Raw genomic sequence first — 17,303 nt, 5'->3', positions numbered from 1 at the left:
AGGCCCACCCTGTCCGCTGTCTTCTGGGCTGGAGGTCTGTGTTCCCTTCACCAAGGGCAGCCTGCACGTCAGTGCCCCGTTCACGAGCATGGATTCTGAAGGAACCGGAAGAGAAAACAGCAGCTTTCCTCGGGGGTAGAGGTAGTTGGATTTTTAAGATTGATGATCCTCTCAACTATCACACTGAGAACTGATAGGAATAATAGGAATAATCCTTATTTAAATGCTACAAAAATTCCTAAAGCTGAGAGTGGGTCCCAAAATTCAGTGATAGAAAAGTAAATTTTAAAACTTTTTTCACTTAACCATTAAAAGTTGCTTTGATATATCAGAATCAGTGATGATGCTTTCCTATAAAATACCTTTCACTGTGTGGGATATAGTCAACTCTTGATATTTGGTGTTGTTTTAGGGGCTGTTATCCAGTTTGTGGATTGCCCAGACCCTGTTTTTCTTCTCCTACTTCTGTCTCTGTTCTTTGAGAATAAAGAAGAAAAGAAAGAGAAGACCTAATTTTGACAGTTTGGCCTCTGGTTGGCTTTTCTGGAGGGAGGTTTGGTGGGGAAATATGTTGAAACCACTTGTTAAAATGACTTTATAAGAATTTCCTCCGGTCTGGGCTCTGTCCGCCTGCTGCAGCCATGAACAAGTGGGTGTTCTGTGTGGCTCATCAAGGACCTGGGACGGTGACTGACACCCACTCTCGTCTGAAGCATTAGGCGCTTCTCCTAGGTGACCAGCTTGAATGAAGTCATTAGGGTGGGGGCAGCACTGATGTGTTAGGAGGAGCAGATACAGGACCAGGAGAAGGGCCTTTGTCTAGTTTCTTTCTCCTTGCTCTCGCCATCCCTGTCATTGCTCACAGTCTTCTAGCAGCTTCCCATGCCGTAGAGATGGAGACGAAGAGCTGTAAGGACAGCGCTGTGGGCCGCAGCACCTCAGGATGCTGAGAGGAGTCACTGTGCATGGAGGCAGATAGGACACGTCACAGCAAGAGTCTGCTGCCCAGCAACTAGAAGTCAGACAAAGTCACTTCACTGGAGTTTGATTCTTGAGCTAATTGGGCAGAGATTAAATTCCATATTTGTTTTTACTATAAAGTCAGAAAATGTCGTCAGCATTTCTCTAGTGGAGGAACTTTGGGTGATGTTGAATATTTTATCCTACTTGGTGTAAGAGATTAAGGTTGGAGTGTGAATATTTCGGCCATTTCTGTGGTCAAGGGTTCAGATTCTGGTGTTAACAGTTACCAGTATTGTGACCTTGAGCTCTCTGTGACTCAGTTTTTCCATCTATTAGATGGAGTACTAAGAGCAGTACCTGTGTCATGATTGTTGAGAGGTAAATGAGACAATACATGTAAAAATACTTAGAGCAGTGTCTGATACTTAATTATTAAATTTCCCATAAATGTTAGATAGTATTCTTTGTATAATTAGCTTTTAGGGACAGAAATATAAACTGCTATGTATCATAATTTAAAAAATTGTCCTATGAGGCAAAATCTACACAGCAGTTGAGATTTTATTCCCATTATTTAGACAACTTTTAAGAATTTTTCTCTGTTAAATTAATGGTAGCTGTCATTACTAAAACCAAGTGACTTAAAAATAATTTTTTAAAACCATAGAAGCACAGTTCCTTAACGAATGGTGAGACTATTTAAAATAAGTACTGTGTATGGGGGTCATGTAGGCTTCTCCATTCCTCGCATCAGCTCATCAGCTCGCCATCTGCCCAGAGCAGTTGTGAGCTCTTAGTCAAGGGTTTGGTGTCGATGGGACCAACACAGCAGTGATGACGAGGTGAGCGCTGCATCCTGCTCCCACGGAGGGCTGCTGCACTATTCCGGCTCTGGGTCGGAGCAGCGTCTTTGAGCGGCGCCAGCACCAGTGTTGCCTTCCCCTCAGCTTTGACCTCCTGAGGCCATGGCCACAGTGAGAGGGTGGCTGGAGGCCAGGCTGCTGCTGTGCTGAGGTCCCACAATGTCCGCTTACAGGGAAGAGAAACCCCGTCACAACCTGGGACTCCTAGAGAGGCATTTCTACTTCCTGTCTGCACTCTCTTCACCTTCTGCTCATAAAATATGAAAATGCATCGAATTCCATTACCCCAGCCCTACCTGCCCTCAACTGAACATACTTAGTTTCCCTTCTCAACATTGCATGGGAGCAGCAGGAACCAGCAGGTGGGCCAGGTCGGGTGGACAGACTTCTCCAGATTCTGGAAGTTCTGAACTGCATTAACTTACAATTAAAAAAAAAAGTTGGAAAACAGTGTTAGCTGATCATGGGGACTGACAGCACAAAACAACAGATATTCATAAATTCATCAGTATTTGGCACTAGAATTATCTTTTTTTGTTTTTCTCTCTCTTTAATGAAAAGCCAGTTTACCTGCCACAATTAAGTATTGCTGAGGTTGATGCCCATACAGATAACATTCTTGAGACTTGATCACCTTAGAAAATAAGCATGCCAGGAGGGAAGACAGAAAACCAGGACAGCTAAAACTCAGTCCCGGATAATCCACAAACTAGGTTCTTCACAGACAGATAATCAAGAGTTGACTGTATTTGTCAGTGTTTCTCACCCTGCATATCAGGTGCTAGGAGAGAGAGCCGTGTGACACAGGAGGGCTCCCAGCGCTAATGACCAAGTGAGGGGACCGGGAGACAGTCTCTAGATTCTGATAGTCTGCATGGTTCAGATACAGTGTTTTTGTTGTTGTGTTCTTTCATTTATAAGCTATCCATTTTCCTAAAACATTTTGACAGTCTCATTAATAAGTTGCTATCTAAAACATTAACATATAAAATAATGTAAACAAAGTACAAGTTTTATAATGAAATTATACCAAGTAATTTTTTAATCTATTTGAAAAATGCAAAATCTTATTAGAATGTTCCTTTTTACAATCTTTCTGTTAATACATTACCAGTGTGTAGAATCTGAAGTGCAAAATTTTATTTCATAAATGAATTGTGGGCTTCTTAACTGCTAAGGAGACTATTAATAATTTGTTACTTTACCATGTGTCAGCCTTAAACATAGTATTATGTTATGCTTGCTTCACACATTCCGAACTGAAATGTTTCAGTATGTTTATAAAACAGTCTCTGAAATTTAAATTTGTTAACTAACATAAAAAGTCTTTGTGTTGAAACAGGCCAGTGCTAGGTCACTATGGTGTTGATTAGCAGATTCGCTTAGGTCTGGTTGAGGGGTGTCCTGGTTAACCATGAGAACTGTAGTCAGACATTGATACAACTTGGTAATGCGGTACTCTTACTCCATAGAAATCACTCTTTTCCATTTAAAGATTGAGAACCTCGACCCTCGAGGCATTCAGCTGTCAGCTCTCTTCATGAGTGGCGTGGACATGGCCCTGTTTGCAAACGACGCGTGTGGCCAGCCCGTGCCCTGGGAACACTGCTGTCCTTGGATGTATTTTGATGGGAAGCTCTTCCAGTCCAAGCTCCTCAAAGCGAGCCGGGAAAAGACCCCACTCATCGACCTCTGTGATGGTCAGGTCAGTCGCAGGAACATAGGCTGGTGGGGAGGAGTAGCTGACCACTTTTAACCAGAGGGAAATACCGCTCACGGTCTAATCGGTCGTCTTTCATACCAGTTTCATACCCATGTGACAGTGTTCTGTTTTAGATTGGGCCCAACCCATGTGTGAGTTAATGTCATTTCAGTGCCCATGTAAGCTGAGCTCTGGATACACAGTATACTCGATCCTCATTAATCACTGTAATTATGTTCTATGCGTTTGCCTCAAGCATTGAATTAACAGATATTGAACCTTGCCTCTTAGGAGAAATACAGGGCTAGGTTCCTGCGATCTTTTGGTCACGACATCTTTGTCAGTTGATGAACACATAACCTTGTCTATGTATGTTTCTGTTTAAAGATGTCTTAATGAATATATATTGCTAATTTGCTCACATTGAACTCAGGACCAGCAGCGCTGTAACTCAGCCTGAACAAAACTCATCTAAAACATCATTTTCTCTATGAGGCGCATCACAGCCTGGCACTTAGGAACACAGACAGCACTCAGCGCTGCACTTGGGGCTATGTCAAACAGCAATGTCACCCACAGAATATGTGTAAATGGCACTAAGTAGATGGCGAACAGGACACTTGTTTACAGTACAAAAGCTGAAACAGAAAGGCAGAACATCACCTTCTTCAACTGAAACTGGCAACCCAGTGTCCCCTGCTCTGCACATCGGTGAATGACCACAAGAATGCTGCAATATTGATTTGGGTTACAAATACATTTTAGCAAGTAGGTGAATTCACAGATGTGCAGCTCACGAATAGTGAGGATCGACTGCTTTTTTAGACTCCTGGTTTAAAAATAAAATGAAGTAGGTTATCAGGTTCTTTTGCCCCATTGCCTGAAAGAGGCTCAAATTGGCTTCAATTTAAACCTTTAACTACAAAACATGCATTCTCTAAGGACTGATTTATTATGGAGTCAGCAGACTTTTAAATTTTCCGGAAAAAGATTGGTTCACAAGACACTCCAGTTGAATGTTTTGGTTTAGATGAGCTCTGTTCAGGCTGCGTTCTAGTGCTGTCGGCCTTGAGTTCCATGAAATTTGACACGCACAAGTTGTATATTCCACATCTGTGCACATTGCGTTGTTTTTCATGATGTAACAAACATGAAATAATACAACAGTCATCTCACAGGCAGCCTTGCAGACAGGTCAGATCCCGTCCTGAAGAGAGAGCTTCAGGCTTCCCTTAGGAAGCATCTGCTGTTCCGTACTGCAGTTCACTCTCTGTAAAATGCATTGAGTATCTGATGATAGGAAAGTTAGCTTTAAAAGATGTAAACTAGACATCATATATCCTGCCATGCATGAGTATCAGGAAGGAAAACTGGGTGAGATGTCTTGACTTAGCCATTGATTTTTAGAACCAAATTCACAGTTTCAGCAATAGCTTTTAGAGTAAATGGTTGTCACCCGAAGATATCTTTCATGTTTGTTTATAAGATTAAGAGGTATCTTTTTATTTATTTATTTATTTTTGCGTTCCTGCTCTTGTGGTCATGTTTGCATTCTGCAAACAAGTCTTGCTAAGCAGACCGACTGTTTGCAGGTAAATAACTAGGCACAGCAGCCTGTGTGTCATTTCGTTATTGTTTATTCAAATTCAGCTGAAACCTCGTGAATCACGTTTTCACGTGCTGGTGCTTGACTTGCAGGCTGAGCAAGCTGCCAAGGTAGAAAAGATGCGGCAGAGCATCCTGGAAGGGCTGAACTTCTCCCGGCAGAGCCTCCCGCTCCCCTTCCCACCGCCCTCGGCGCTGCCTTTCTACCCCACCTCTGTGTACCCGCGGCACTTCGGGCCTGTTCCCCCAGCTCAGGGCCGAGGGCGGGGCTTTGCAGGTGAGTAGTCCACCACCGCAGGTAGGGCCTTGCCGGTGTGGGACGACGCACACACAGCTTGCAGGCATTAGTGGGCCAGGTCTTGCCCTGTTGAGACTTTGTAATTAACTGTCAGGCTTGGTAATGAAAGAAGCACATTGATCCCAGAAGGGATCTGGGAAAGTGAGAAAGGGAGCTTCCAAAGCTGTTGCAGAGATGAGACTTTAAAATTAGTCAGTATGGCTGAAAACTCTGCTTGCGCTTATGATCTAAGATTTTCTCTCATGTGAGGTCAGAGCCCTCCCCTACTAAGGCCACCTCCCGGCCACTGTCTGGGCCACGTGGTAGTGCCTGGTTGCATGAGGCCCCCTCAGTATCGGTGGAGGTGACACGTCAGTGTTCAGGTATTGACAAGAGGGGCTGGGAGACCCCTCCCTGGCAGTTGATGGTGTAAGAACAAACTGGAGGAAATGGGGATCAGTCTGCCTGAAAGCCCACTGGGGGCTCTTCCCAGAACCAGTTCCTCACGGCTTCTCCCATCTCTCTCCACCCGGGTCCCACAGGAGTCTGTGGCTTTGGAGGCCCCTATGGGGAAACTGTAGCAACAGGCGCTTACCGTGCCTTCCGCGTGGCGACGGCAGCAGGACACTGTGGAGCCTTCTCAGGCAATGACGGCAGCAGGACTAGCAAGTCGCAGGGCGGTAATTATGCCATGCCTCCTCCTAGAGCTTCTGCCCGCCAGCAGCTTCCCTGCTCCTCCGGCTCTTCTGTCCTGACTCCAGCAGCACATTCTTCCCATGAAGCCCCTGCCCTGGCATTTGTTTCTGCTCCTTTCCCAGCCCCTGTGTGCCCCAGGTCTGCGGCAGCTTTGCCGGGGCCCATCTCTGCCTGCCTCCGGAGATCACGTGTCCGTACATAGCCTTTGTGCACCTGGCCCTCTGACCATCGCCTCCCATGACAGAACCAGCTGCCCAGTAGTACCCAGTGATGTGTCTTTCCCGCCTTATTCCCCAGCAGCCCATCTTGGTAAAGAGGATTACGCATGTATAGAAGATTCTAAGGCCACAGTAGAATTCCTGGCATAAAAACTTATCACAGTTTGAAACATTTTAAAAGAAACATCTGATATTAGATGTATTAGCTTACAAGAGAGAAAAATCTCTTAACATTTAAGTTTTGAAATAATGCCTTGTGATTTTGCTGTAATTTGAAGCCTGTGACTTGTGGCTTTGTCACAAATCCTGCATTTTGGGGCTGTAGATTTAAACCTGGCCATCAAGCCGACATTACAGGGTTATTCAGATACATTTTTAAAGTAACTTCGAGGGTAGGCAGGCCTTTCTCTTTTAACCAGGAATGTTTTCCAGCTCAGTAACTTAGGTGCTTACAGAAGCTTGCAAGAGAAGCCTTGTGTAGCAGTGAGGCTCTCGCAGATGAGCGCAGCCCTCTGTGCCGCAGGAACATTGTCCCCTCCCCGCTGGACTCGCATGCCCCTTCCTGCCTCCCAGGGTTCCCTGGCTGTCAGCGCTTTTTCTTCCCGTCTCTGTCATGTGGCACACAGTGCGGTGTGCGGTCTGCTTCACTATTGGCTTCAGCTCCTCACAGCCCTGGCCTGGAAACTCCTGCTAGCCTGCAGTTGGGGTAAAGCCTGGGGTCTGGGAATCTTAGGGTGAAATGACAACAGGAGCCTGCTTCCTAACTTTCCCAAATTGTGTCTAGAACTCAGGTCTGCACTGTCCAGGGTGGTAGCCACTAGCCACATGTGGCTTTCAAGTACTTGAGCTATAACTCATCCAACCTGAACTGTGTCCTAAGTGAAAAACACTTTATTTTAAAGACTTAATATGGAAAAAAAATACAAAATATCTCATTAATAGTTTTTATATTGATGACTTGTCGAAATAATATTTTGGATATATTGAGTTAAATAAAATAGATATTAATACTTATTTTATATGTTCCTTTGTATTTTTGTAATGTGGCTATTAGAAAATGTAAGGCTTGTCATAGATTTTGTTGGACAGCACTGCCTGGCTGCTAAATCACCATGGCTAACACCTCAATGATGAGATTGCCTTACAGTCCGTTTCATCTCCAGAAATAACTTGCTTGAGGTTCTGTTTTGTTATGTTTTTATTAGAAATTTTTCTAACAGTTAATTATTTGAGAATCTTCTTAGGAAAGTCAGAAAACTGTAGAATATGCAGGCTCCTGGTAATTAGTAGAAGTTAGTGAATTAGTGACCCAGTATAAAGGAATTCTAATTTAACAATATAATCAGAAATAACAGGCTCTGTTTACTTTTATTAATTTCCATAATATTGGGTTAAGGTAGTAGACTTGGAAGTAATTATCCAAAGAGGAGATAATGTATAGCAGCTGTACCATCTGTACCCAGGACATTACTTGATGGAATGTATTTCTATCCTACACACTTCAGTTGTAACCTATTTCGGTTGTTGTGGGTTCTTTGCCCAGTCAATACATTTGCCTTACTTTCAGGTGTATTTTTAACAACGTTAAAACCATTAAAATCAAACAGTGTGCACACAGATATTCCATATAATAAACAAGAAGCCTTCACAAAGTAAAAGAAAGGGCTTCATATGAAATACAAACCACAACTGAAAAGAAATTGCCTGCCTGTTTCTCTTTGCCATTCTCAATTCTGGGATTGTAAAGACATTTTGTTTTTGTGTATTTTTCATGTAGGAATCCAACCTATACCTTCTCAGGGAGGGAAGCTAGAAATCGCTGGCACCGTGGTCGGCCACTGGGCTGGGAGCAGGCGGGGCCGCGGGGGCCGCGGGCCTTTCCCCCTACAGGTTGTTTCTGTCGGAGGACCAGCAAGAGGGTAAGTACACTGAATAATGAAAATGTGTTTATACAAATGAAAAACTGCCTCTTATTTGCTTTTTTTCAGTTATGAGTTTACTAGAAACATTTTTGTATCATTAAATACATTTTTCTTATATTCTTAGTGGTTGTATAGAATTACATTATATATACCATTATGTAATTTTTTAAAAATATGTTTTTATTGATTTTAGAGAGAGAGAAACATCAATCAGTTGCCTCTCGTATACACTCCAGCTGGGACTCTAACCGGCATCCTCTTGGTGCATGGGACGACGCCCAGCCACCTGAATCACACTGGCCGGGCTATAACTACTTAAACCATTTAGTTATCCACACGTTATTCAGTTAACCATTTTTTAATGTTTAAAACAGTAGCATTTTGAAGTGTGCTATATTTCAGATTGCGTGCACTAGATATGGACCAAAACAGTAAGATTGATTCCTTGGAATCGATCTTTGGCATGCCCATGATTTAATAAACTCAGTGCTTCCTATAGCATAAGATTAGATACCTTTAAATCCATCTGATACTATTTTAAATGTTTTAGATGCTGTTTGTAAAAGATTCAAGTCTTTCTGCTTCTGTCCTCGTTTATTCTTCAGGCGTCCAAGAGGAGTTATTTCCACCCCAGTGATCAGAACATTTGGAAGAGGTGGGAGGTACTATGGCAGAGGTTACAGAAACCAGGGTGCAATTCAGGTAATAACACGACATAATGCTGGTGCTGGATCACTCCCTCCCTAGTGTTTTGTATTCCAGGCTAGTCTTTCAGTGCTGGTGTCCAGACCAGGGGGCGGGGCGTGTGGGTAGCAGGGGCATGTTGGGATGTTTCTGTGAGCATCTAACTTGATGGTGGCATATGGTACTCACCAGCTGTAAGTCCCTCAAGTCATTTCTATAAGGTCTGTCCTCATGTTCACAGCTGCTTGTAGGCATTTACTGAGAATAATCCAGGGCCATTAATGGTGTTTATATTAGAAAACATTATTAGGTAAATAGTATTTAGGATTTTAAAAGAAAATTGTGACTTTTAGTGCTGGGACAGTATGTCTATTTCTCTTCCTGGGCCATCTTTTTTTTTGTTTGGTACGTGCCTCTAGCGGGAACCGAACCCAGGACTCTCTGGTCCACAGGCCTATGCTCCAACCACTGAGCCAAACCAGCCAGGGTATGGACCATCTTTTTTAATCCTTACCCAAGGATATGTTTTTACTGATTTTTTTGAGAGTGAGAGAGAGAGAGGAGGAGACAGACATCGATGTAAGAGAGAAACATCAACCGGTTGCCTCCCTGACCAGGAATCGAACCATAACCTTTTGATGCACAGGACAGCACTCCAACCAATGGAGGCCCCCTCAGGGCTCTCCTGGACCATCTTGGTTAACTTCTTCCGGAAGGGGTCAGCCAAGACAAAACAAGTCACGTGCTTGTCTCCAGGAAAGAGCTAGAACGTGTGTTCTGCTTTGGATATACCATTCTAGGATCTGGATCCTGTGAATTCCTCTTGAGAATGATGTTTTTAAAACAGTCAGCTATAACACCATAGTATTTGTCTCACTTCTTGAATTATGATATTTAATCATAGTGTGCAGTTTATTCTGATGCTGCTATTCATGTAAACATTAAGAGAAGTGCACCTTTGTGATGCATATTAATAACCCATATTTAGAAACTTAATTGGCCAAGGGAAGATAAAACTACCTTTACCAGGTGATCTTAGCTCCTTGGTCACTTGTTTTAATGAAATACATCAAACAAGTCCAGTGCAGAGACGGCCCCTCCCCTGCCAGTGGGCGCGGGCAGTCCAGCTTTGCGCACAGCAGCAGCCACGGGTGGGGCTTGGCTCGGTTTCCTCCAGCCCCTCCATGCCCAGAGCTTTTCCTGTGAAAATGACCTTGGCGGTGGTGTCATCCGTAGTGGATAATGGGGCCATTCCTGAGTTGGTAGTAGGGACTGTGTCCCCACATTGCTTAAACAGTTTATTTTAATACAAAAATATATACCAGAAAATTCACCAAACAGATGTGTAGCTTAATTAGTTATAAGGCAAATACCCATGTGCCATCACTACGTGAGCCTCTCACTCCGTATCCCAATGCCTCCCACCTCCCTCTGCCCAAAATAGCCACGGCCCGGAGTTGTTCTCAGTTATCTTGTCCTGTCTTGCTGTGCTTTTATCCTTCATGTGTGTTGTCCCTAGACACTGTAGAGTTTTGTTCATTCTCTGTTTGCTGTCCTTAAATCTCTCTCCCTTTGCTGTCCTTCACTTCATCTGTGGGAGCACAGCCCAGGCCTCCGCGACAGGCTTCAGGACTGGCTGAGTGCACACGCAGTGCTGTTCCTGTGCGGCCCTGTGTACTCACATGCTGGTGGCTGGGTTGGTGCTGCCTCGTTCTAGGTTTGTCGCCATGGCAAGGCGAGTGCAGCTGCGTGCTTTCATGAGTGCTTGTCTGTTCCGGTGTGCTGGGCCCCATTGGTGCCTCGGTGACTGGACCCAGTCATTCACTAGGGACTGCAGAACAAAGATGTTTTCAACCCATCATTTCTTTTTCTTGATTTAGTGGAGTAGTTTTTATAAATAGATGCTTCCCATTGCCTTCTGTTTGGTGCCCACACATTACAGTTCTTACAGGAAAGGCAAGGTTTGCATGAGATGCTGTAGTCACCTTGCCCATCTAGGCCAATGGGCCCTTTGGCTGTGACCTCAGGTCCTCGGGAGCTTTCTATCTGGGCTGTCACCTAGCCCAGAAGACCCATAATAGCCACTTCTCTTAGTTTCTTGGTTTCTTCAGTGGGAACACTTTTCCAGACTATAGTATAGGCACTGATATTCTGACTGCCACGGGGTCGGTCACTGTTCTGGTGCTCTCTGTACACAGGCACTGCTCCATTTCTTCATACATGAACATGTTCACACACCTACATGCTTTTTACTGTATATATTGTCAAGGTAGAAGCCTCATGTATTCATACCAATGTTTCCAAGTCATACTGAGGACTGCGGTGCTTTCACTTGGGCTCTTCATTGTCTGGATGTCCTTCCTTCTACACCACATCACGACTTTGGGGCTTTTTCTGCGGACAGCACTAGAGGGGAAGGTATGTGCGTGTACATTGTGCATGCTGTGTACTCACATGTATACGTGTATGCTGCGGCCTTTTTCTTTTCAGTGAGAAGCCTCAAGAGTCCATATTGACTCTGGATTCAAATTCAGACCTTCAGAAATTTTACTGAAACTTTAGTGTTTATATCTGTAAATGCTCCCATCCTGAGAATTTTAGTTCCTAAGATCCTAGGGGTTGATTAACTTAGAATGTCCCATAACTTGTTATTTAGTTCATCCCATGTTGTACACCCAGGCAGCTCAGAACATAAATCCTGCCATTACCAGCACCATCACTGAGGTAAAATGTTGGCCTATCCAATTCTTACATTTAAAAACAATAGCTGTGCTGTTACTGTCTGGATTGCCCAAGCACCCCGCATTTAACTGCCTCGCTCTCCTTTAGCCTCATCTGTCCACATTCTGTACATCTGCATCCTAGGCCCACCAGCCTATGTCTGCAGGTCCCTTTTGTCCCTTTGAGGCTCTTTCTCCAGTGGATTCCTCAGTGAGGACTTCGGGAAAAATATTCAGTTTGAAAACAGTTGTTTTCCAAACATAGGGATACCTTGGAGACTGGGTGTGTTTCCAGACCACTGCAATGCAGTGAGTACTGCAGTAGAGACAGTAGTGGTAATCTTTGCTGGGGGAGGGTCTCGCTTCAGTTTGTAAAAACGGTAACATCTGTGAGACACAGGAAAGCAAAGGGCAGTGAAGCAAGGTGGGTCTGTGCTTGAAAACACTGACTCAGTTCTCCGCCAGCACCTTACATCCGTGCTGTCCTTTTCTTCTGCCATAAAGCTTTGCTGTCAAAGACTGATAATAATCTAATTGTCTTTCCCTTTGAAGTCATTGCTGGTTTGGCTTAAATGCTCAAATTATTTTTTGTTTTTCTGTCCAAGTTCACTGATGCGTGCTGTGTTTGCTCCGGGTCAGTGCACTCAGTACATGGCACGCTTTCAAACCAGTTTCAAGTCTTGTTTCACATCAGGAAGAGTTCTTGAATTACGAGTTTGTCATTTCTATGCTTTTTCTTTGCTTGTTTTCATCTCTGGTGCTCCTGTTATCCTTCTGGGTCCATCTTCAGTATTCATCACACTTTTTACTTTTTATCTTTTCCTTTCTTTTTTGATATAACTCACAAACATACAGTTCACCTGTTTAAAGTGTACAGTTCTTACCCTGGCCAGTTTGGCTCAGCGGTTAGAGTGTCAGCCTGCGGACCAGAGAGACCCGGGTTCGGTTCCCACTAAGGACACGTACCATGGTTGTAGTTCATCCCTGGCCCCGGTTGGGGTCGTGTAGGTGGCAGCCAGTTGATGTGTCTCTCACATCGATGTTTTCTCTCTCTCCCTCCCTCCCACTCTATCTGAAGATAAATGCAAAAATGTCCTCAGGTGAGGATAAGAAAAAGAAAGAAAGAAACCACATACTCATGAGCGGTCACTGCCCCTCCCCCTAACCCCCAGCCCCTGACAGCCGTGTGTCTGCTTTGTGTCTTGGTGACCTGCTCTCTGTACCTTTCATGTGAATGCATGTGTGGCACATGCCAGTACTTCATTCCGTCCATTGTTGAATTATTGCTGTTGTGTGCATGGAGCACATTTTGTTTAGTCATTGATCAGTTGATGGATATTTAGGTTATTTTTATTTTGGGGCTATTATGAATAATGCTGCTATAAACATATGTGTATAATTTTGTGGGTTTTTCCCTACAGTTTTATTCAGATATAATCAACAGGTTACATTAGTTTCAGGTATACAACACAGTGATTCAATATTTGTATATATGGCAAAGTGATTACCACATTAAGTCTAGTTAAAATCCATAACCTTACATAATTTACAAAGTTTCTCTTTTTGTGATGAAAACGTTTAAGATCTGTATACAGGGTGGAACAAAAGGAGGTATACAGTTGTTTGGATGTAAAATAATATAATAATAAATACATGAATACAAGAATAAACTCTGCTTTGTATATGTACAACTATAAACCCACTTTGGCCCCACCTTGTACAATGGAGTATTGTTAACTAGAGTCATTGTGTACAAGTCCGTGTGAGGACATGTGTTTTCAGTTCTCTTGGGTATACAGGTATACAGTGACTCCTTGAGTGGTATCAGTTTAACTGATTGAGGAAGCACCAAACTGTTTTTCCAAAGTGGTGGCACCATTTTCCATTCCTCCCAGCAGTGTCTGCAGGTTCCGACCACTCCGCATTCTCGCCAGCACTTTCTGGTGTTGGTCTTTGAGTTTAGCCATCCCCGCAGGTACGAAGTAGTATCAAGTATAGTTTTGGTTTGCATCTCCCTATCTTCATTTCTTCTTGATTTAAAAAATGTTGCTCCTTTTCACTTGCTTCAGATATTATAATGTTTATTTGGTATGTTTCTGCTGGTTTAGTCTTTATTTTTGGAATAATCTTTTCTTTTTGTTTTGAATTCTTTCCTAAGATTTTTACCTCATGTCCTAGCTTTTCTTGGTTTGATTTGTGCATATCCTGTCCTGTCACGCTCCTTTTTAAATTAGGGGAAGCAGTCTTGGTCTTTATGGACATGCTTTTCTGACACGTCACTGTCCCTAGGACTTTTATTCTGTCCCTTGCTTTTTCTACAGTGGCATCATGTGTGGTTCTACCTTGCTACTTTCCGTTGCTCATCTTTAGGGACATTAGTATTCTTGCACCTTGAGAAGGACAGATGATGAAGGGCAGCTTGTCTCCTGAGAGTTTCTGACCTATCTCTCCTGTCTGTGTCCTGGTGGGGCCAGTTCTCAGGGGACGTGTGCCGAGGAGGCAGCGCAGCCCTGTGCTGTGGCCGCTCGGTGGGGGGCGCCTCACAGTGGCCAGGGCTTGCAGGAAGATAGAAGCCGGCTTCCTTCTCTCTGTGCATCCTCCGTGCACACCCCTCCCCCCCCAGCAGTTCCTGTAGCAGGCACCTGTGCGGGGCGCCCCCAGGGCCGGCAGTGCTGCTGCAGGTGCTGGTGTAGTCCAGCGAGTGGCCTTTCCTGAGTGCAGGAGGGCTTTGAGGTTTGAAAGCATGTCTTGGGATCTTCAGTATTATAATTTTTTTTTGCCCCTTCTTTATTTTATTCTTCCTGTGTTTTTATATTACTTATCATAAAGTTCCAAGAAAATGACAGTAGTATAGCCTTCTGGATAAGTTAGTGTTTCTAGGATTGAAAACTAAAATAAGAAGACAGTGTGGGACATGAGCCCAGAGGGGAACATGGTAACTGCTAGTGTAGGAGAGGGCATCTCTAAGGCCAGGGTGGTGGGCACCCTCAACCCACTTGGGATGAGCAGATGGCCTGTATTTTTACCAGGCAAACACCCCGATTCTCAGAGTAGCAAGGACTAGGAGGGAGTGGCTGCATTGCGGTCCTGTGTGGAAAGGGGATGGGGTGTGGAGCTGGGATTTCTGTAAGCAGCTGACCTGTTCTGGGCCTTGGTTTTCTCATCTGGAAAAAGACCATTTGAAGGTGAAGACCATTAATGTTTTCTTCAGCAACAAGTCAGTCTCTGACAATGGTTCTAGCCCTGGCAATGTCACCTCTAGGGGACACTGGCTTTGTTTGGAGACATGGTTGCCATAGCTTGGGCTGCAAGTGTTGCTGGCTTTTGTGGGCAGAGGTCAGTAATGCTTCTAACCACCCTACGGTGCCCCAGATGGCCCAAGACAGAATTATGAGGTCCAAAATGTCATGACACCAGGTTGAGAAACCCATGGTCTAAGAAGTAAGCAACAAAGATCTCAGTTTGTCTTCACGGTTCCTTATAGAGAGGCCTTATCTTTCAGGAAATGTACTGAAATCAGTCTCAACATTCATTTTTTCCCCCCGAGAATTGCTTTTAAATCTTTTAGGAGGAGAGGAGACCCATTCAGAAGAGATAAGCCACAAACACATAGAGCGATTATCAGTGCCGACTTCCTTGCTGAGGATGCCCAGCAATGATTGCTTCATTGCCCAGTAGAAATGGGCATCCTGCCACCTGTTATGGCAGATGTGCCAGTTGGTGGTCTTGTGGGGGACAGGTGTAGTCTGAAACTTCAGGGTAGACTTATTGAGGGATATTTTTTGCTTCAGATGGCTTGATGCTATACCAAAGGATTATTTGGGACTCTTCAAGTGGGTATCTCTCTCGTCCATCAGGACATTAACTACAGGAAGGTGAGGGATGGCTGGGACACAGGAGGAACTGCTGAGACAGAAGCTTCTGCCAGATGGTCAATCAGAAGCAAAGATAGAGTGTGTTGTAGTATAGAGAGTGCAGATAGATTATAGAGTAAATAACAGAATCAAGTGTTTACAGACTTCCAGAGTGTATGGAGTATATCATAGAATGTATAGAGAGTATATATAGTGTATTCTATTCTTGAATCTGCAGCAAGTATCATCAGGCCTCAGTTAGCACTCCCCTTTCCCACTATAGATCAAAAGCTGCCTAATTGCTTGTGTAATTCATTTTAAACAGGGCAAGCCTCCTTATGCTGCTTCAGCAGAAGAAGTGGCCAAAGAACTGAAGTCGAGATCCGGGGAATCCAAGTCCTCCGCTGTGTCTTCAGACGGGTCCCTGGCTGAAAACGGAGCGATGGCTGAGAAGCCAGCTTCCCAGATGAATGGGAATGCAGGTGACACCAGGGCCCCCAGCCACTCGGAAAGTGCCTTGAACAATGACTCTAAGACGTGCAATACAAATCCTCACTTAAATGCACTAAGCACAGACAGTACTTGCCATGGAGCTGATGCTCTGGAGGCGGCTGTCTTAAAGCAAGAAGAATAAACTTATTTTTTATAGAGGGTGAAGGATGCTGGAAGGGTAAGGATTTAGGAATATCTGGAGAGAAAGAGAGCCTACAGTTATGTACATTTTTTCCTTTCCGTAAGAGAAAAATGAGGACTTTGGAAATTCGGATCCCTCTTTGATATCAGAGATTTAAAAAACACATTTTTAGTTTTAACCAGTTGTAGTCAAAATGCTACAATAAAACAAAAAGAGAAAGAAAATGAAGAGCATTTGACTCCCACTCTTAAAATGAAGTACACACACAGTTTAACTGGTTATGACAAAAGCCTATAGTTGTGTTTCTTGAACTATAAAGAAAACAAATTTTGGCAGTCTTTAAGTATATATAGCTTAAAATATCATTTTTAGCATTTGGCACCATATGTATGCCATTATCTTTGATTTTGCATTACTGTTCACAAGAAAGCTTTGTTTAAGGCTTTGATTTTATGATTATGAAAGAAATAAGGCACAACCACAGTTTTTCTTTCTTACTTAAATTTCATCACTGTTGATGTGGTTCTTTTGTGTTAAAAGAAAAAGTGCAACTATCAAAACAAAATTATAGAGTAATATTGCCGTTCTGCTGATTTTAAATATACAGTACATCATACATACTTTACAAGCAAGTTAAATGGAGATAAAGTTGAATCATAGAAGATGCAAATGACCTTTCAAAATCAACATAATGTGTTCTGAAACTTTTTGTGACTTAAATACCATGCATCTGTGATCAATGAACTATGTGGTTTTGAATCGAACGTAGACCATTAGTGCTACTACTTGAGCTAAACTTCTGCATGGTTCATAATTTTTAAAGTGTGTAGTTAATATTATGCATGTTATTGTCCTTTCTTCCATTCTTACCAGTATGTGCCCATTTGCAAAACAAAAAATGCTAATAATCAGTAATAGTCCTATAAAAGATGTTAACTCTGTTTAGTCATTGACTGATCTTGCTCTAACCTTAAAATTTTGTGATTATTGACCTCTGTTGCATTTATTCTAAACCCTCCCCTCCCCCCAAATTATCTAGCTGTTTCGAATATCAACATTACCCTGGTGTATTCACTGCTGTATGCATTATTGTTCTTTGTTGCTGTTTTATGCCTTCATATTAGCAAAATATGAAATTCTGTGAAAAAAAAATCCCTTTGATCTT

The 17,303-nt window shown here is 43.3% G+C and overlaps 1 protein-coding gene across 6 annotated transcripts in view; it reads left to right on the top strand.

The window, feature by feature from the left end:
• FAM120A (family with sequence similarity 120A) overlaps positions 1–17,303 on the top strand; it is a 102,636-nt gene extending 85,333 nt beyond the window's left edge. For 4 of the 6 annotated variants that reach the window (XM_036260271.1, XM_036260276.1, XM_036260274.1 and 1 more), the window contains 6 exons: positions 3,322–3,531; positions 5,227–5,410; positions 5,953–6,090; positions 8,102–8,243; positions 8,852–8,948; positions 15,830–17,303. In XM_036260271.1, coding sequence (XP_036116164.1) covers positions 3,322–3,531; positions 5,227–5,410; positions 5,953–6,090; positions 8,102–8,243; positions 8,852–8,948; positions 15,830–16,138 — 1,080 coding nt within the window. In that variant the 3' untranslated portion in view covers positions 16,139–17,303. Of the gene's footprint in view, positions 1–3,321; positions 3,532–5,226; positions 5,411–5,952; positions 6,091–8,101; positions 8,244–8,851; positions 8,949–15,829 lie in introns of those variants that run through there. The other 2 variants (XM_036260275.1, XM_036260277.1) reach the window with 2 other exon arrangements.

This window comes from Molossus molossus, unplaced genomic scaffold, assembly GCF_014108415.1.
Source record: "Molossus molossus isolate mMolMol1 unplaced genomic scaffold, mMolMol1.p scaffold_m16_p_14, whole genome shotgun sequence".
Taxonomy (NCBI): Eukaryota; Metazoa; Chordata; class Mammalia; order Chiroptera; family Molossidae; genus Molossus; species Molossus molossus.
The sequence above is the reverse complement of the archived record's forward strand: the minus strand, read 5'-3'. Positions and strand labels throughout refer to the sequence as shown.